General features: G+C 30.3%; 1 protein-coding gene across 1 annotated transcript; it reads left to right on the top strand.

Moving 5' to 3' along the window:
- The first annotated feature begins 281 nt into the window (after positions 1-281).
- On the top strand, positions 282-21439 carry LOC116432332 (uncharacterized). Its single transcript, XM_076368268.1, has 11 exons — positions 282-1175; positions 1336-1517; positions 2403-2673; positions 4243-4406; positions 6798-6951; positions 7483-7656; positions 8074-8112; positions 8228-8423; positions 13001-13326; positions 17790-17981; positions 18458-21439. Exons 2-11 carry the CDS (start codon positions 1437-1439, stop codon positions 18604-18606), a joined length of 1746 nt encoding a protein of 581 aa, XP_076224383.1. The 5' UTR covers positions 282-1175; positions 1336-1436; the 3' UTR covers positions 18607-21439.
- Positions 21440-21682: the final 243 nt, after the last annotated feature.

A 21682-nucleotide genomic window follows, 5' to 3' on the forward strand; every position in this document is an offset into this window, starting at 1 on the left:
ACTTTTTGGGAGTGAGTATTGGTTTAAAAGCTATGAAGCATTAAAGTTTCGCATTGCGCTAAAAATGTTTGTCTTCATTTTTATTTATTGAAATTGTTCCTTATAATATGTGTACTTGAACTTCAATTAGAAAATACAGATTGGTATTAGCGGGGCTAGTCTTAAGGGGTGAGGTACAGTTTCCCCCTCTGCCCTCTAGAGAAACCAACCCCACTAATACCAATTTTTACACCTGCTGTTCCTTATAAGACTACCTTAAAAAATGAAAATGAAGACGAATATTTCTAGCGTAATGCGAAACTTTGATGCTTCATAACTTTTGAACCAATACTCACTGTCAAAAAGTTTAAAGTCTTGGCTGTACAGAACAAGGAGTTTAACAATATATGTTAAGATCAAGGTTGTACAACGGTTACTCCTTTTGTGGATAAGTACGAAAACTCTTCATTCCCGGAGATATTTTTCTGAATATCTAAAAAACTAAGGTCGAGCGATGGTAACACCTATAGAAAAGGGTTATTCAGAATCAAGTTTCCCATAACTTATTTCAGGCTCATCGAAATCCGCGAGGAATCAGTGTTGTAAATAATTACCGCATTTTCTACTCGTCGTATACGTTGTATTATAAGTTTAACATTAAAGAGCTTACGCAAAAACGATTGCACCGTTACCGTCAATCGTCACTTTGTAACGTGACCTGCTAATAACACTTCAACGACACTAATGTGCTTCTCTTTGATGCGCGTAATCTTGATGAGCGCATGACGGATTACAGTGGTTGAGATTAGATTAATCAACAGTTCTTGTCTTCGTATTTATAAAATGTAAAGTGTATATGTTTTCTGGCAATAGTCTAATGTCCATCATCGTGAGAATGCAATACCGATATTGCTTTCCTTAGTCTGTGATTGTATGTACGGCAATTAGCAATCGTTCAAGTACCGGACACTGTTATCAAAACAATTTTGATCTGTATTACGACAGTTCGTGATCGGCGAAGATAATAGATATTCAATTGAACGCGAGTTGTACCATTGTGACGCTTGTCAAGTGAACAGCAAGCATTCAAGAATGTGACAGTGAACTAGAAAAACGGTGATGATATTGCGTATGAAAATAATACGCCACGGAATATTAAATCAGTCGGAAGGAAAGTGCTGTGAAGGAATAATTATGTGAGATAATGCAACATCAAAAACGTTTTAATTTTTACGTTATCAACGAACATTTTTATTAGTCAATGAATATAACGTATATTTAAAATTATTACTTAAATATTACTTGGATTCTTCGATCAGTTTTGCCTTCGATCGGTTCTTTAAATTACGGTTTTAGGACAACATCCTACGTCCAACATAGTGCGATATTAATAAGAATATTGTAAAAATTGTTAATACATCAGTTTAGTGCAAGGAGAAAATATTTATAAATAAAAAATGACTACGCAAGAAGCTACACAAGTTCCTCCGGATGGAAAATGGGGTTGGATGATCGTTTTAGCGTACGCTTTGAATGGGGTCAGTACAACAATTATTACGTTGCGAAATGAACTGGAAATATCAAGATTAGCGTTAAATCTTTATCTGATCATTTATCTGTAAAACAAAGAATTTATATAAATTTTGAAATTCGTATAAACATTTACAGTACAGTAGTTATTGACGTCAAAATTTTGAAGAAAATCGAAATTAATTAATTTTGTTACATTAATGTTTCAGCTAAAGCAAGAACTTCCATACAAATATATTAATTACTTAATAAATTTTTTTTCGATATTCTATTTATTTATTTTGTTTTTGAATCTGCATACTTAAAATATGTTTAATATTCTTTTATTTATTTTCCGAACTTTTCTGCATCCAACATATTTACTTAATATTGTTCTTTTTTATGTAGTTTTCATTATTGACGTTAAGTTAAAGAATATTATTCTGCAATAATAAATTATTTCAACGACATTATAACTTTTAGCTTAAAAATAACCTAGACAAAAGTAACTGTATTTTAAATAATAACTTTTTATTTGTGGTAGTGCGTTTAATTAAAATATGAGATAATTACATCGCAATGTAATAAACCAAACTATTATATTAGTGTATAGCTCTCAATGTTAACATAACAGAATGAGTGCCAATTAAAAGAGTATGTAACTATTTTACTTCATTACCACATAATGAAATAATTCAAAAAAAGATAATTTATTCCTAAAAACCGATTAATGCAATTTAATGATTAGTAATTGATTAATTATAAATAGATTAGAAATAGATTAATGTCATTTTATGATAACGATTAACATTAATCCAGCGGAAGAAAATAACATATTATTTGAATAATCATTTTGCAAGTATTCAAATAACATCCGTGCCGATTGTTATGCAGCATGCAAATGTTATTTTCAGATCACAACTATATCTTCCCTGCACGGATTCGGATTAATATTTAAGGATACGTTTCCTCGTTTCGGTTTCAATGCCACGGAGGGAGCAATTATCATAAACACGAATTTAGCATTTGGCATGATACTAGGATTAGTTAACGGACCGCTGTTGCGTACCTTCGGGTACAGAAAAATGGCGGTGATCGCTAGCTTACTTTATACTGTTGGAGTAATCGCAACAGCGTTCAGCAGATCCTTCACTTTAATTATTATTTTCTATGGTTTATTTGCTTGTGAGTACCATTTCTTTTAAGAACAGGGTTTTATGTAGGGTAATGGCACCTGATACGGAACACTTGATTTGAAAAACTTGCCAAAACGAGAGATATACACTTTCTTCAATGAAACCTGTATAAAAACACGAAGAAATGAATAAACATTCATACACTGATCGATAACAGTGCAAAAATTTAAATACCTTCAAACCACGGTAAAAAATGCAAATAAAGTGAAATACAGCCAATTGAAAAAGTGGCACTTAATATAGAACACCTAATGTAATTTGTAAACAAAACACAGTTTTATCGCGAGAAATGAATATTTATGGACTTAAAAAGAATAAATAAATAAATAAACAACTCTTCTACTTTTTTGAACTTTTGTTATGTTAATTTTTTTTCTCTTTTTTTCTTCTACACGTCGGATGTGTGTATGAATAACACATCGGGATCATTACATTCTTCGTGAACACAATGTATTCGACAGATTTTTTCCCAATATTATCATTTTTGTAAGTGTCACCACCGAATAAAAATATAATATAATAATACGTAACATTAACAAAAAATACGTTCCATATTAGGAACCCATCTATTTCGACAGAAAAATAATTCTATAGAGAAAATAAATTTGCAGCAAATTGTCTTTGAATAGTGAAAAACAAACATGTTCAATGATAAATCATGAAAAGATAGCATTTTTTGGCCTATCTATTTTAAGAAATTTGACTATTTAACTCGTCTTTCAGAAAATTTAACGTACTACCAAACACAATAATGCTTCGCATTCCCAGGGTAATTGAAACATCAAGCTATTTATTTTTTAAAATATTATGGTGTTCCATATTAAGAGCTGTCCCATATTAGGCACCGTTACCCTAATAACATAGTTATCTAAAGGAAAGAAGTAAAAATGACAGCTTTAACACTAAATTTACGGACGTTAATTGTAAGGTTTATACTATTGTTCCTAGAAAAATTGATGTTCGTTCGTTTAGATCTTGGAAATTAAGAATTTAAAAATCGATTCAAAAATAGATTGTATTTATATTCATGTTTTCTTTGTTGTAAAAGTAATAATCATTGCTATATGTTTCAAGATTTATTTTAGTGACCAAAATGCTTACCAACTCGTCCAATTTGTTTACATATTTTCAAATTTCGTTTATAGTATTCTACGTCCAGAAATAGATAGAAATATTCATTAAAGCACTATCAAACTGAAACTATATTTTTCTCGCCATATCAAATGAAATATTTTCCAAATCAATGTCCCATTTGAAATACTTTAGTATGCATATCTATCTTTAAACTTATTCAAAATTGAATATAATTTCCTGTCGCAACTTTTTCAATCTGCAGAATAAAAAATGTCTTCTATAAATGTTATTCAGTTCAACAAGGACTATTCAAGATTATTCTGCTTTAAGGATGTTGCTTTTACTTTCATTGCAATCGTCTACGAAAAATTTGTTGCACACATAGTTCATAGGACTGTAGTCTCAAAAACAAAGGGTTGTTATATTTTATTTGGTTCATTCTGCAGATTTTTTAATTTTACAATATCATCTATTATATTTACAGCACTCGGAATGTGTATGGGAATGTCTGCCTTTTCGTACGCATTAAATTCTTACTTCACAAAGAAGAGGGGGCGTGCCATGTCGCTAGCATTAACAATTATTGGACTCGGTCCTATAATTACACCACAATTAACAGTCCTCTCAATTTCATATTATGGATTTCAGGTATACCTTTAATAAACACAATTAACTTGTGTCGAATCCGTATTTAGTATGCTTGGAAAGAAAAGTTGAAAATTTCTTAAAACTTTGTATTTTCATGATACTCTTATTTTTGTAACAAAAATAAATGAAAATAAATAATCTCTTTAATAATTTGGAAAGAAAAATAATCTATTTTCGTTTAAGATTCTTTTTCGAAAAGAAGACACTTGTTTCTGTTTATGATTGTATTTATAAATACGACAAAAAATTGGACTCTTTTATTTTGTATTTAATTTGAATAGTTCACAAACAAAGATAAGACTATTACTTTTTAAACCTCATTTTATTAATATTATGTATGACCTGTTTATTAGTGATGGGATCAAGTATAACGCAAATAAGTTCGAATATTGATCAATTAAGGTTGACCTATTATTATGGAAAAAAATACTTTCAAGCACATTCCAACTTAAAAATGCGAAAGATTTGAACCATGTGCGAGTATTTTGGAAAATAAGGAAAGGATTCACAGGCAGAATCGAAAACTAATCAGATGGATTCGAATCTGAATAAGTATATACCTTATCAAAAATTGTGCGTTCTCATAATGATGATTTTCAAAGAGTTTTCTTTGTTATTACCAAACGTATTTAATTCTAACTGTATTTATAATTCAATTCTGAATTATAATATCCTTAACATCGTCTTACATATGCAAAACTACTATTTTCTTCTTATTTACATTTATTATTGCCGATACACAGCATTTTTCTGGCTTTGCTCACTCGATTATCAGTTGTCAAAGATTCTAATCATTATAATCTCAAAGTACTTTTAAATGTATTTCTAAAACTTGCAAGTAATCGTTCTGAAGCTCGAAACTAGCTTGTGAAGTCTGAATACTTCGCAAGTATCACAATGAATTTTTATATTATTAGCCCATTAACCTGTTAACTTTGAAATTTGGAAAAATCTATCGTTTTGCGCGCAATAAAATCTGCACGAATGCACTTAGGGTATATTTTAATGAAAAACCAAAACAAAACAAAGAAGAATTACGTGTTTAATTGAAAAAATAAAGAATTCATCGTTGAAAGAATTAGTATCATTTCAAACTTTACGATAACGTATATATTCGTCAAATACAACATAAGCAAAACCTGACACAAGCACTTGTTTTTATTGTGAAATAAACATTAATATCGACAGGTTCGTAATAACGGAAATAACAAGTACTGGGCGGTGAATAGAAATAATATTGCTATGTAAAATTTCATTCTTGTACGAAATTTGTCATTTATTTGCGGAAAAGTGCAATATCTCAAATGGGAATTTTGGAGCAAAATGTGTTAATAGCAGGGATCGAAAAGACTCCGAAAATAACTGTTTGAAACTGATATATATATATATATATATCGATTCTATCTGAAACAGTTACGAAGAACCGAAATAAGTTATAACAGTTATTTGGTGTATCTATATCGACTTCGGTTCCAGTTCTTCAGAACCGATGTAATATCATGAAACCGTTATAGGGTAAAGTTGCTTCAGTCGTACCCCGCGAGGAAAAGAGTATATGCATTGCATGATGTATTAAATAAACGAAACATAATTGCTTTATTCGAAACTTTAATGACCATTAGTACTATCCATTTCAACAGAGTGCGATTTCTGATGCTCTTACATCTAATGAATATCTTAATACGGTGTTTCACGAACTCTGTTCAATAAAATATCTTGGTTATTTCAACCAATACGAGAAAATGTTACAAACGTTGTAGGGTTTAAGAAACTACAGAATATGTATAGAATGTTATTCTAAACATATAAATGTTATTCTTGCAAGTGGAGGCATGGAGAAGATGTAGCAATCACCTTTGTTTTTTTTATATGGAATGTCCAATTCTTTATGCTCGATGTCGATAGACTGGCGTATTTTGAGTATAAAAGTATTAAAGTACATTTCTCCTAGAACTTACTGTTGTTGAGATATTTGAGTTTTTTTCATTAAGCATGCTCGAAATGACGTGGTATCAGCATGATGGATATCCAACACACTACGCTCGAAGGGCGAGAAATACACTTGATAAAATATTCCCAAACCGATGGGTAGGACGCGGAGGCATTATTTGTTGGCCAGCAGGAAGTTCGGATTTAACACTCGTAGATTTTTTATTGTGTAGATCCTTGAAAAATACTGTGTAATTTATTTCGGTTCTTGATAACTGTTTCAGCAACCGAAACCGATATCATAACTATTTTCAATCTCTGGTTAATAGTATTCGAAGCCTATGACATGAACCGTGGGTATTGTATTTGTCTCGGATTTGTACTACATATTGAATTTGATCCCATCACTACTGTTTATAAAATTCTAAAGATTTTTTATACGCTTAAATATCGTGTTACTAGGGTACAATATTATTATTCGGAGCATTTAGTTTGCATTCATTGGTCGGAAGTCTGTTACTTCATCCGCTGAAATGGCATAAGAAGTATGAAAAAATAGAAGAGGAATCGGCAAATGGTGAAGTACCAGTGAACGAAAAGGAAAACAAACTTACAGGTCAGAGTCTTAATGAAAACGAATTACGTAGTACTAGAAGGAAATTAGTTATATTATAAGCTCCATTATTAATAGACTGCAGATTTCTATGGATCTATAGCAAACTTGAAAATGTAAAATTGAATAGAATACACACAATACCAAAGAAGGTATAAAATATTTAAACTGCAGTGCTTTTCACAATCTTTGCTATGAAAAACCATTTTTTTTCGTAAACCAATATTTCTTATTAGATTCTCATTACTACATACAATTACCTAGCATTTAATACGAGTAATAGTTTCGAACCAATAATTGCGAACTAAGAAAATTAAAATCCGTCATTTTGTCGGATTCTAATGTTAAACATTTGAATTTGCAAAAATCTGCAGTCCATTTAGCACTAAATTAAGTACGTTATTACATAAATGAATATTTCAATATAATGTTACAGAAATTGAGCGTACTTCTCTAATTGTATGTGTCTATTTCTGTGTTTTCAGCATTGAATTTAATAGACACGTATTACTACTGAAATCAAATTTATTTTAGACGAGAAAAGCCTTTTCCAAGAGGACGAATGTTCGTTAAATTCGACATTGGAGTTAAGTAATATACAAAGGAAAAGAAAAACTACCATTTCAACGATCGATCATGACGCTGAAATTGGAAGCATATATGGATTTGATATACCACTCGCACGACAATTTTCGGAATCGTTACACGGTAACAAAAATATAAAGAATAATTTCTTTTGAGATTGATGAAATATTAGATTTCCACGGAACCAAATACATTTTACTTTGGAAAATAGAACATTCAATTCACTTCTATTTCTGAACAATAACGTTACTATTTAATAACATAATTTACAAAATTAACGCATTTAAAATATTGCATCATACTACACGATATTATTATCTTATAATATTTTATTTTATCAGTCTATTATTCCAAATCTGAATGATTTGCGGTTAAATATTTATCTATTTTGACATTCAATTTGATTATTTTTATTAATTTAATTATAGCACATTTTAGTAGTCTAATCGAAAACGTAATAAACAACAATTCTAAACGTAACATAAATATGTACGAAACAATGTTACAGTATATTATTTATAATAATAGATATTTGATTAGTTGACAGCGTAAACAGTCAACGACACCTCAATCGACAGTGTAAGTCTGACAAAATATTTTACATAATATTTTACAAAATAATCTTACAACAATAAGTACCTCCAATATCATATTAAAAACCTGACGTTTTAGGAACAACGTTTCTCTGTTTTAGTTAAGAGCGTTGACACAATTAACCTTGGGAGCAGCGTAAAAATTTTTGACGAGAAGTTTGATTTAATGAAACGCAGTAATCTCAGCGTTTCTAAAGGAAGTAAGCAGATTCTCCAAAAAACGATGGAAAGCGATTTGTTAATAGCAAAAAATGACACGGAAACAACGTCAAGAATAGCCATTGACAGTAACCGGAAGTATGTATATTACTGTATATTAAAAATTTCCATGACAAACATTATATCGTAAAATACGTACACGTGGCACTTCATACGATTTATCTAACATGTGCATATATCCATGTACTATCTATATATTATTTATTATTTCTTCCGATTGTAAGTGCAGGCGTCTGTTGATAACACGTTATCTGATTTATGCTTTTTTATATAATGTTATAGAAATTATTTTTAGAACATTCCAGTAGTAGTTATATAAAGAAGGGAGTTTAGCGTTTCTTTGTAACTATGTTACTGTAATAACAAAGAATTTATGGTCAACGTATTTTACAATGAATTCGCTGAATCTCGCTAATTACTCACAAAAAAATCTTATATAAAATTGTTTCAATCAGTTCTTATCGTTATACATATGTGTCGATAGTATTAAGTAATTTCATAAAGAATTACGTTCTTTGACGCAATCTTTTACTTTGAAATATTAATTGGGTGTTAATCGCTGACATAGAAGATTATTGTTTTCTATATAATACCTCTTTATCATATTTATGTTTAATCTCTTAAGGAGGAGACATATTAGATGATTAAGAGAAATTAATATTTTCTTTTCCAATTTTCTTAAAGTATCAAATATGTACATATGTTAGAAAAGAACTTTCGAAGCTAGCAAATAACTATATCATTTTGTAACGTTTTAGTTTAAAATATGAATGAAAACCTGAAGATCACGTTTATAGATCCATAAATTCCAAAAAAATCAGGATTTTTCACTTAATAATTATTAATAAAAAAGTACTCAAACTTTCACATATTTTCAGACATTGCTAGGTGGGTTCCCCACTTAAAATCTTGTTAGCTTCCTTTTAAAATTCTATTGGGTCATTCCATAAATAATACGATATTTCTATACTTCTTTTATTATTAAAAATTGTTATCTATTTTCATTTTTGAAGGTAAAAAAATATTAAACAATCACATTATTTATGGCTTGATCCAATATATACTTATATATGTATATATAGATACAGTGGAATGCACATTACCTACTCGAACACCAATTATACTGTGGAACAAATTTGAACTTTTTTTGTGTTTTGCATTAATCACTAGGTGATTCTTATAGAGTTCCTTACCCTAAATATGAATCCGAAAACCAAATTGCTGCAAATTAATCATCGTAATAATATTACTCGTATATCTGTATTCACATATTAAATAGCGAATTATTTAAAACAGAAGGATCGTGAAAAGCTTTCTCATAATTATTATGAAAATTTATAAGAAGTGACCGGTGTCCAAGTCTATACAATGCGTGGTCACGGTCCGAACTAGCCACGGCCGACGCGTGATGGCCGTGTGGCACCAAAGCTCTGTACACACGCTTTTTACGGAGATTTTCTTAATCTGTCCGAAAGAAAACCGTTATCACGCTTTCTGCGGAGGGTTTCTCTTCAGAGATGCCTGCAGAATCCAATACTGCATAAAAAATTCGTGCTAGTCAACGTACTCTTCGTAAAAATGTAACAGAAGTTAAAAATGTAAACTTTGATCATCGTTTACAAGCATTTAATGATATGAAATATTCAACATTTTTATAACTACACATTCAGGCAACTCTCCTCTATCTTTTATGACAAATTCTAACTGTCTATCGTTTTTAGTTTTCACGCAACACTTGTTTCTGTAAAAAATTCGGCCGTTTTTAGAAAAACTCATATTTTTCGAAAACTGAGGATGACCCAGAAAGTTGGTTTTCGGATTCGTATTTAGGGTAAGGAACTCTATTTTGACCACCTAGTGGCTATTATAAAACAAAAATCATATTCCACAGTGTTATCTAAAACGTTGATTATCGACTTTTGATTATCATCCGAGCGATTAATTATATGAATGTATCAGTTATGTACTGTACTTACATATTTGGTAATCATTCAAAATCACGGTTATTTCACTGATTTTGTTATCCTTGAAGTATGTGGTTGCTGCCATGATTCTGAAGAATTTATATATACAGGGTGTTCACACTATTACTAGCCAGCGTTTTTCTTGTAAATCGTACATATTAGAAAAAAATGAAAGAGGAAAAAGTAGTACTGTTTTTCATACGCAATACAATGACGTATGTAATATTTTTGGGTTTATACTATTTTGTTAGATATGCAGGTGACCTTCAGTTTTTTAAATGGAATGCTGTATATTTTTTCTGTCACATAAAAGCGTGTGTCTAGACAAATTCATCCGCATACTGTAACAGTGACCTTCGAGGTCATGCAAGGTCAGAAATGGAAGAAACATTTTGAATATTTCATACCACATAATAGCAGAATTGTAAGAAATTATCTGATCGACATGTTTCAAAGTCGATGGATTGGAACATACGGACCTGTCAAGTGGCTAGAAAGATTTCCAGATTTATCACTCCTGGACTTTTTTTATGGAATACTATTAAAGACTTTGTTTACGATACACAGCCCAGGGATGTAAACGACTTGAAAAGTAAAGTAACACAAGCATGTGCATTATTATCTCGGATTACGTTACGCTATCTAAAATGTAATTAATAAAGCCTAAATGTGCGTTCAAGGAAGTCATATTGAAGATTTACTGTAGCTTCACCAATAAAGAATACTTGTAAACACATTGGTATGAAATATTGAAAATGTTTCTTCCATTTCTGACCTTGCATGACCTTCAAAGTCACCGTGCAGTATACGAATTAATTCGTCTAGACACGCTTTTATATGATGTAAAAAAATATACAGCATTCCATTTAAAAAAATGGAGGTCACCCACGTATCTAACAATATAGTATAAACCCAAAGAGATTACATACGTCATGGTATTGCGTATAAAAAACAGTATTACTTTTTCCTCTTTCATTTTTTTCTAATATGTACGATTTACAAGAAAAACGCTGGCTAGTAATAGTGTGAACGCCCTGTGTATATTACTCATGTTAGCTTGCAAATAAATCCTGTTATATGAAACTTTTGTTTATAATTTTCTAATAAATTATCACTGTCACGTTTCATATAAAAATATTTTCTTTTAATTCGAAGAAATAAAATGATACTTATATTCGTTAAATAATGTTTATTTAATATTGATTCTTCACCATGAGTTTGATACAATATCATAAGGCAAGAGGCTAAGTACGTGCTTGGAAACTTGAAAAGCTGTATGCAACTAAGCGCAGAGTGTCTATTTGTCAAACAAGCCGAGTATGAAATTGGTCGGCTCACTGGACCGCGTGCTAACTAGTGGCTATGAAGAATCGCGGCTCTGTGCAAAGAACTGCTCCCCGAAGACTATTTGGTTCTTATACAAACCGACATTTAACATGGACCCGATTCACTTTCACATAGATGGTCTGCTTGAGCTAAAGTTAAAGGATTTTACGGTTTAGACCTTTGGAAGAACATTTCTTTGGTTTCCCTATCTTCAATGGTCCCTTCTTGAATTATTTCCATGTTTCTGTTCCATGGTTAACACGTACCATGTCGTCGGAAATTTCGGTTACATTTTCCTTATGGACTGTATTGATTTTTGAAATAAAATATTAAAGTATATTCAAGTTTTTGGTAATTTTTATATATTTTGATATCTTTGTTTCTTTATGTTTTCGTTGCTTTGTACCGCTATGGTACCAGATACGGTACACGCGACAGAGAACTTGTTAAGAAAACTGTTAAATTTTGACACTTCAGTGTTACATTCTTAATTATATTGTGTACCGAAGAAAGTTCGTGAGGTTCTTGTTAGGAATGAATTGAGGTCCGATTTCAATTAGTATGTCACTAGTTTTATAGGTGAAAGTATAAAATAAAATAAAGTTATTTTACAAATACGTTCTCTGAGTTTAAATTACAAATACGTTCTCTGAATTTAAATTTTGATTTACGAACGCACACGAACTTTTTCTAGTACCTAATATTATCTGAAACGCTCCTTTTTATATTTAACTGTGTATTTGGCTTTCTTCTTGTCCATTAATTATCCAGTTTGTCTATAATTTTGTTACTTGCAGGTATAAATTAAATTTTTCTTATAGAGATATCATCTTTGTTTTTAAAATCTGTAATTAGACAGTTCATTTATTTTTTATATTTTCTTTCAAAAATGTCCTCTTTTAGTACATTTACAACATTTTTCATGAAATGATGTGGTATTATTTAGATATGTAATGAAATAAGTTGATACGTCCTGTTAGAATATATAATATGTAAGATTTATTTATGAGTAATTAATAAAAATTAGCGAATTTGTTGTACATAAACCACAAGAGTTTTGTTGTTATGATAATTTATATGAAATGAAATCTTTAAGTATCTTCTCAGTAAGTAACTAATAAATAGAGTTTGATGCAGTGCGCAAATATTACGTAAGTTGAGTTGAATAATTGGTTACCTTTTCCGAGCATTGAGTATATTTTGATTCATTAATGTTTAAATTCTGTTTAAAAACCTAAATTGTTGTCAATTTTTCAAATTTCTCGCATAAAATAAATGAACATGTAAAAACTTTTTGTACGCCATACATATTTCTAAGAATTCGCAGTTTTTGATTGCATTTTAATTTACAACAAAACGTTACAGATCCGACGAGAAGTCAATCACAGCAGTAATACGTGAGAAAGTGGTTCAGCTGTTTGATCTGGACTTACTGAAAGATCCGATCTATGTAAACATTATGTTAGGGATGTCGATAGCCATTTTTGCCGAAGCAAATTTTTCGCAATTGACCCCGTTCATTTTGATGGACATGAAACTGTCGAACCAGCAAATTTCGACCATTATGAGTATCATTGCCACCAGTGACTTAATTTTCCGGAGTTTAGCTGCTTTTCTCGGCGAATGGCTTCGTCAGCCACCGAGGATTATGTATATGATGAGTCTAGTCCTTTTAATAATCAGCAGATCATGTGAGTACTGTACAACTAAATATAGTTTATTTTTCATTCCTTTAAGTTTCTTGCATTTTAAGGAAGGGTTGATAGTATACGATAAAAAATACATTGATTCACTCTATTAACACTAAAACTATCGAGCAATTAGAGTTACTTATTTGTAATTTTTTATAAAAATTGTAACAATACGTTTTTTGAAATTCAAAGCGTCTGCCAGCTTTGTATCTGTGCAAATACAAAAATTCAATTGATAATCTCCTGCAAAAACGCTTTCATGATTTAAATATTTATAAAATAAAAATTCTGAAGTGGATCAATCTGACCTGCCTGGTAGTTGTAGTGTTAAGGAAATTTTATAGAATAGATGTATGTAACATTATTTATTTCTTTTACAGCTAAAAAATTTGGTCTGTATAACTATCTTTTCGCCATATAAAAGAAATAGAATGGAAAATGAACTTTATTTGTTTATATTTTTCTTTATTTATTATTTTGTTTACATGAGGGAAAAATAATTATATAGACCCATTTTTTTTAGCTTTAAAGAAAAATAAGTAATTTTACATGCATCTATTCTATAAAATGTCCTTAGTACAGAGAATCCATGTATTATTAAAGGAATACAACAATTTGCTAAATACTGGTTTCCGAATATTTTTTAATTTTAAGACACAACTACTTAATTCGGTACACGTTATTCTCTGATTTAATATAGGTATTTAGACTCGCTTTTATCAGTCGGAAATCTCCACTCCATTAATCATTGCGATACTGTCAATACATCGCTAACTGATTAAATATGTATGCCATTAACCAATCTTATCAGTAAATTCTAAAATAGAAAAATTTTAATTACTAAATCAGAATTGAAATACATATTGCTGGTGAAAAAATAAAGAAACTACTAATCACAATTTTTATAACTCTGTACTTTTAATAATTGTTTAAATTCATTTGTGGACAAATAGAAATAAACTATTGATTGGACAATAGTATGTTAATAATAAAAAGAAATTTGCAATTTGGCTGTTTGGTGAGTCGTTCGTTAGCCAGTGTGATTAATTGCGTAAAACCATAAATAGTAAATTGATGAAAGAATTAACCAAATGTTTTGTCATTAAAATATGAAAACACTAAAAAAGTGTGGTTGGTTACTTTGACTTGTAAATGATTCAAATATCCGTAAGCTGAGCGTTACAATTTTGTCTTGTTGGATGTTTCTGACATTCCCTATATACTTCTTTAAATATAATGGGCTTTAAGATGCCTTGTGCATGCCTGGCTGTCTCAGTACCTTCCTGAATAATATTAACACTAAAACTACTGAAAAATCAGAGTTGCTTATTTCCAATTTTTTATAAACATTAGAACAATACATTTCTTGAGATTCGAAAGATCTTCTAATTGTTTTTTTTTTTCATTTGATTTCATTTTAAGCTGGACACATTAACAGTAAAGTGATTACAGTGATAACAGTTAGTGACCACTAACATTTGGATACGTTACTTATTACTTAATAATGCTTATTATAACAGATGATCACTTATAAATAATAATACAAAATTTACGGAATAAACATATCTTAATTATAATGAATTTAGAGGTTAATCTGTCTGAAAAACTTAAGCACATTATGAATACTGTTGGGATCATTTAGGTTTGTCTTCATATCAGATTTAATGTTACAGTTCATTCTTTTAAAGGAACCTTCTAGTCTTGAATTTGTGCAAATACAAAAATTTAAAAACGTCGGGATTTAAATACTTGCAAAATAAACAATCTGACGTGGGTTAATTTAACCTGACTAGTAGTAGTAGTAGTTTTAGTATTGAACTACCCTGTCATAAATTTATTCTCGCAAAAAGACTTTCATAGTGGAGCGCCTGTGTCGTCGCGAAACATTCGAGTTTTCATACTTGAAACGCCCGCATATCTGTTTACAAATTTCTCCGCGTCGATACATCTGCAGGTACTTTTCATTTTCTTGACACTTTGATACCCGGTCAGGCATTATTGATTACTGAGTACTGCAGGGATAAATTCACTAGTTATATTCTTTGTGAATAACCGTGACACTAAACTGGTTAGACGAAAATATTTGTAAAAAATAATTATAAGTTTAATAAAACCACAAATCGTTAACCGTGTTGGCAATGATAGATTACCTCGATCATCGAGGTAAAATTTTTCATTTCTTATGTCTACAAATGTTTCTTTACTATGGGATGTCGTGAACACCCCTGCCGAGCATTAACGTCAATAAATTTCATCTGCCTGCTTAACCGTTAGGCGCCACGGAAATTTTTGCCATTTCACATAACACTAATTCTTTCGTAGCAAAGATAAATAGGAACGATTATTACTTGTTTGACATCACAATTCTTATATTACACTGTTGTCAATTTACTTACGTTATTAAACACTTTTATTCGACATCAGTTGAATTACATATTATAATTAGTCTACCAATTCGGAAGTGTCGGTCATCGGTGACTGACATGCATTTAACGTGTTAAGGGTTAAAGAAATCGAAGTTTATAAGACACTTGAACAAAGATAATAATGTATGTAAGTTCCGAACCATTGCCTACTAGTAGCGAAAATGAAATTCTCATTATAATTTATAGTCTTACTGCAGAAACATCATCAATCGCCTGGAAACATTTCTCTAATAAAAACGAGTCTAAGCATGCTATTCATTGGATAATAACGTGGACTAGGTCGGTGTTAAAAAGTTTCACTTGAAACTCGACGATAAACCTTCTCTCTAGAACTCTGTACATACAAGAGACGATGTTACATATTTGAAGGTAATGGTACCTGCATTGTGTCGCCGTATTACTATGCAGTAAAATCTTTGAACAATGAATTCATTTTCTGAAGTAATTTTCAGTGATTAAAATAAAGTGCAGACTGTTCTTTTCATACAAAGTTGGTTGCTTATATGCTGCTAACGTGTAATATAAGGACGGATTGGTAATTATTTACGACGCTGATTTCTCGCCGATTCGGATGAGCTTGAAATATGTTGACAAAGTCATCATTCTGAACAAGTTTTCTCTATATATGTTACCGCCGCTCGGCCTTAGTTTTCCATATATCCTCAAAAATATGTTCGGCAATGGGAAGTTTCCATATTTATTTACAAAAAGGGTAACTTTCGTATGACCTTGATCCTGACATAATGTTAAAGTTGTTTTGTACACTCAAGACTTTAAACTTTTTGGAAGCTAGTATTGGTTCGAAAATGATGAAGCATTAAAGTTTCACATTGCGCTAAAAATGTTCGTCTTCATTTTCATTTATTGCAGTCATTCCTTATAATTTATGTAATTACTCAAACTTCATTTAAATGATAGAGATTGGTATTAGTGGGGCTAGTTTTTCCGGGATGGAGGTGCAGCCTTCCCCTGCTTCAGAGAAACCAATCCCCTTAATGTCAATATTTGTCATTTAAATGAAATTCGTGTATACATATTATAGGGAATAACTTCAAAAAATGAAAATGAAGACGAATATTTTTAATGCAATGAGAAACTCTGACGCTTCATAACTTTTGAACCAATACTCACTTCCAAAAAGTTTAACCCTTTGAACTCTGTAGGTTCCAATATTGCACCAATTATAATATTAAATATTTTAATGAATCTTAAAGAAACCACCCTAAAATTATTCGATTTTCCACACACCCAAATTCTGTACTACCAAGGAAAATAAAAGATAGAAGGAATGTTATAGCATTTCTAATTTTCGCTAGGAATACTATAAAAATTAGTTGCAGTTGCTGATAGATTACAAAACAACTCGGAGTGCTAAGGGTTAAAGTCCGGGGTGTACAAAACAAGCAGATTAACAGTATATGTCAGGATCGCGATCATACGAAGGTTACCCTTTTTGTAAATAACTACGGAAACTTCCCATTGCCGGAGATATTTTTGTGAATATCTGGAGAACTAAGGCCGTGCGGCAGTCACATGTATAGGGAAAATTTGTTTAGAATCAAGTCCCCCAAAACGAATTTCAAGGTCTTCCAAATCGGTGAGAAATCAGTGTTGTTAATAACTACCGAAGTATTTTGTTTTTGGGTATGCATATGTGTGTAATAATGAAAATGTGGTATATTTTATTTTTAAAGATACTTTTTAACAAAGTTTATTTCTTTCATCCGACAATAAAAGATAAAAATGAAAAATTTTAATTTCCCCGAAATATATGGTAATTGTGACATCTACTTTAGAAATGTAATAAACAAATTGAAGACTTTCATTTTGAAATCAGTATCTATGAATTTCGACGTAAATTGAACATAAGATGCATCTTATTCAGGAAAATTGGATTTTCGCAAAACAGAAAAGAAACTGGCTGTAATTACATATATCAATTCCTCACTTCTGTTTCCGTCAATTAGTTTATATGTGTAATGAAAATTTATTACTTTCCTTCCTATATTGTACAAACTGAATTTATTTCTGACGTAGGTTTGATATTTGTCAATGGATTTACGGAAATGATGTTTTGTGCCATTGGATTAGGAGTTGCCAAAGGGATTCGTTCGGTCTATATGTCTTTGGTAATACCAGATTACGTCCCCATTGACAGGTTGCCGAACGCATCGGGAATTCAGATGATCGCTAATGGTATAATACTTTTACTTGCTGGCCCTATACTAGGTATGTAGAAACATTATAATACTAACACTAGTACACGAATTATAAATGATTATATAGCAGTAGAAATATTTATGGAAATATTTTTGCAATGGGCGCTATTATTTCATAACATAATTAATAAAATGATTTACATCTAATATATTTGATTGTACCATAAATAATAGTACGATAATGCTAAAATACTTGTTTTTATTTATTAACTAAGCACAGGACTATTTTCCATCAATTACATAATTGCTATGATTGTTTTTGTTCGATTCCCATATTATGATGTACTTTCACATAAAATGATGTATTAAAATAATATCTTTCTTTATAGATATTATGTATTATAAATTATGCACCTCGTATACGAGGAAACAAATTCTTTCATAAAACATGTTCCCAGTTTACGTAAAAATAAAAATGTTAAGATGATAAGAAACAATAAAATGTTGTCAAAAATACGTCAAAATCAAATCACTCTCTATTTATAGGTGTAATTCGTGACAGTGCTGGATATTACGCACCCAGTATAATTGTAATAAATTCTGTCACTGCGTTCACAATAATACTTTGGTCAGTGGAGATGATTATCGCGCGGAGGAGAAAACTGCGAAGAAATCAGCAACTAGATAACTGTTAATGTAAATACATGTGAACAGAACACGGCTGAATAACATGTAGATGCGAACTTTAGGTAATTCTTTATGGAAAAGTAAGAAAAAATATAAAATACAATTGTTTTATTCAATGTTTAAATTTCGAGAAAATCGAGTTTGATAATCGAGTTGAAAACGAGTCTATCTACAGCACGTCTCACTTTAATTTATAAATAAAATTACCTTCGAAACTATTCATTATTTAAAAAGTATCTCAAATAACATTTTCTTTTGTTTCAATGGGTTTTGGACGTAGATTGATTAACACTTTCTTGTAGAGCATGATCCGCTGCAATAATTGATGCAAAACAATACATGGTCATTCTTGAAAAAATAGTAGCAAACTTTATATTTTCTACACAAGTCCATCTAGAGACAAACTAAGTGTATTAAATTACTGCGCTCTCAAATCATAAAAAATTGCACTTGACACATTTTTGAAATAATGAATAGTTTTGAAGATAATTGGATGTGTAGATTAAAATATAACACCCGGTACAGTGTCATGACAAACATTGACTCGAAGTTTAACTTATAACCCCTATGCTTGCATGATTCTTAAAAGTTACTAGATTCAAGAAAAATCAAAAAGATATTTTACCAACAATATGTTACGATTAATTACAAAAGTCTGTTATAAAATACTTCGTATCACTCATATCACTTTATATCCACTAGTCGCACTCCAATTAAGAATATGCTGGTTAAAATAGAATTTTCCATAATAGTAAACAGTTCATGAAAATATTATTGATAAAGTATTTTTTTTTGTTTTTCTTTAAACCTAATTACTCTTAAATAGCATATAAATATTCTTTATGAGCAAAACAGATGTTGCATGGCGAATTATTAGCCGTAACTGTTCATGTATAATACTAACTATTTAATTGAATATTCAATTGCATATGTGCACAGTAGATTCTCAAATTTACTTTTATCGAGAAATGAACCTTAAACTAAAATACTGTATTATATATTATTTTTTTATTTTTCTATGAAGAAGTATTCCATACTTGCTTGTAGATGTTAATAAGCCAGATCTTGTATAATTATAATTATGTAATATATGATGTACTATATAGATAGTTAATTGTCATTGCTATACTGCCTCATTTATGCAGAGAGTTGTTATAAAAGGGAGACAATTTTATAGGATAAATGAGCAACACACATTGTTATATATAGAAAGTAATAGTGAACAGTATTGAATTGTAACTATAAATATTTACCTATTACTTTTAGTTTCCAGTACGTTTTTTATAATAATATTCATACATGATATTAATTATTTAAATGAATATTATTTATATGACATTGTACGTAATTACAAAATTGTATTACTAAAGAATAGTATAAGACAAATACATTTTGATCACACTTTGTATAGAAAATAATTTTTCAAAATATACTGATGGTAATGTAGTATTATTATTTTCTAACATTGATTATTGAGTATAATTGAATCGAACAGAAACTAGTAAGTAAGACACATTTACCAATTATCTCGTCTTTTCGAGGCCATATCTTAATAATAGTAGATTTTATGCAGATTTAAACATGATGTAAAATGTATTGTACACTTAGAAGAAAAGGTATCAAACCCGGAAATTAAAAAATTAAGAAAGATTAAAGATTAAGAGAATAAAATTTTAAAATAATTTTCAAAATTTTCAAAAATTTTGTTTTGCAGTCTTATAGACATGAATTTTATAAACCTAATGTATCTCTTACCGTTTTCAAGACAATCCACATGAAAGAAAAATTTTCATTCTTTCAAGGGGTGGTTTCACCCCTTCAAAGTGAAATTCGGCAGGAAAAAAATTGCAGTGTATTAGGCTTGACTTACTCTATCTACACACAAAATTTCATAATTTATTGAATTTCCGGGTTTGATACAATTCCTTGTTAATACCGTCCGTTGCTTGAAAGACGAGTCACGGAAGAAATACGGGTCTAAGTGGTCAAAATCTAGTGTGTTTTCGGCTCTAGTGTGCAATTGGTCACGCAACGTAAAACCCCCCTTACTCCTGTGCCGTCTTGCGTTTCGTCTTTCAAATAAGGAACGATATATTGACCGTTATAATTTCCTTGAGAAAGTTGCTGTACTTCATCCTCGAATTCTTTTATTTGAGGGTACCGTAACTGACACACATACATCATTAACATCTTTTACTTTTCCAATTTCATTGTTTTTACATGATCTTTTGACAAGGGCGTAATTAATAACAATAACAATTAAATTATACTTATCCTCTACATCTACTTATATTTATTAGTCTATTATTTAGTGTCGATAATCATGACGATTTATCAGGCGAGGTTTAAGCCCTTCAAAGGTTTCTCACTTCAGAACTGAGCTCTGCGTTTTATCGAAAATGCAGAAACTGTATTTGTAAACCATTTCTTCGTGTGTGGAAAAAAAAATATATTTATTATACATACTTTATTACAGAGTGATAGTAAGAGCTCTTTTAGTTCCTTACATTTCTGATGATAAGGAAAATTCTTGCTTCAAATTTAAATTTCCAAAGTTGTTATTTTTCCATTTTTCGAGACTATTTGCAATTCTAATTTTTGAATCTTCTTTCGTAATATTTCACAAGTTCATTTTCATCGATATCTATATCGCATGTTAAATTTTCAATTTGTGTCATTTAATGAAGAAATTGGAGAAAGAATTTAAAAAAAAAACTAGCAGAAAGGAACGTATCTAAGAATACTTGGTAGTAATATTATACATTACTTACTGCAGAACTATAATATCTTTTTGACATTGTATTTAACATACAACTATTTTTCTGTAAGCAGATTAAAAGAAGCTACTGATATCAATAAATTGTATTAAATACTGTTAAAATTTGTAAGAAAATACAATCTTTTATGACTATTTATTAGAATATAGAATTGTTTTAGTTCTTGATGTTTTTGAAAACGAACCTCCCCAAAAAATTATACAAGGTGGACTACGAAGTGTGATCAGCTTAGATTATTCTGCTTTAAGATGATTCTACCCTTTGTTGTCAACCTTTTTTTCCAGGGTTATCAAGGTCACCTTCGGTT

Source organism: Nomia melanderi, chromosome 6 (assembly GCF_051020985.1).
Source record: "Nomia melanderi isolate GNS246 chromosome 6, iyNomMela1, whole genome shotgun sequence".
Lineage (NCBI taxonomy): Eukaryota > Metazoa > Arthropoda > Insecta > Hymenoptera > Halictidae > Nomia > Nomia melanderi.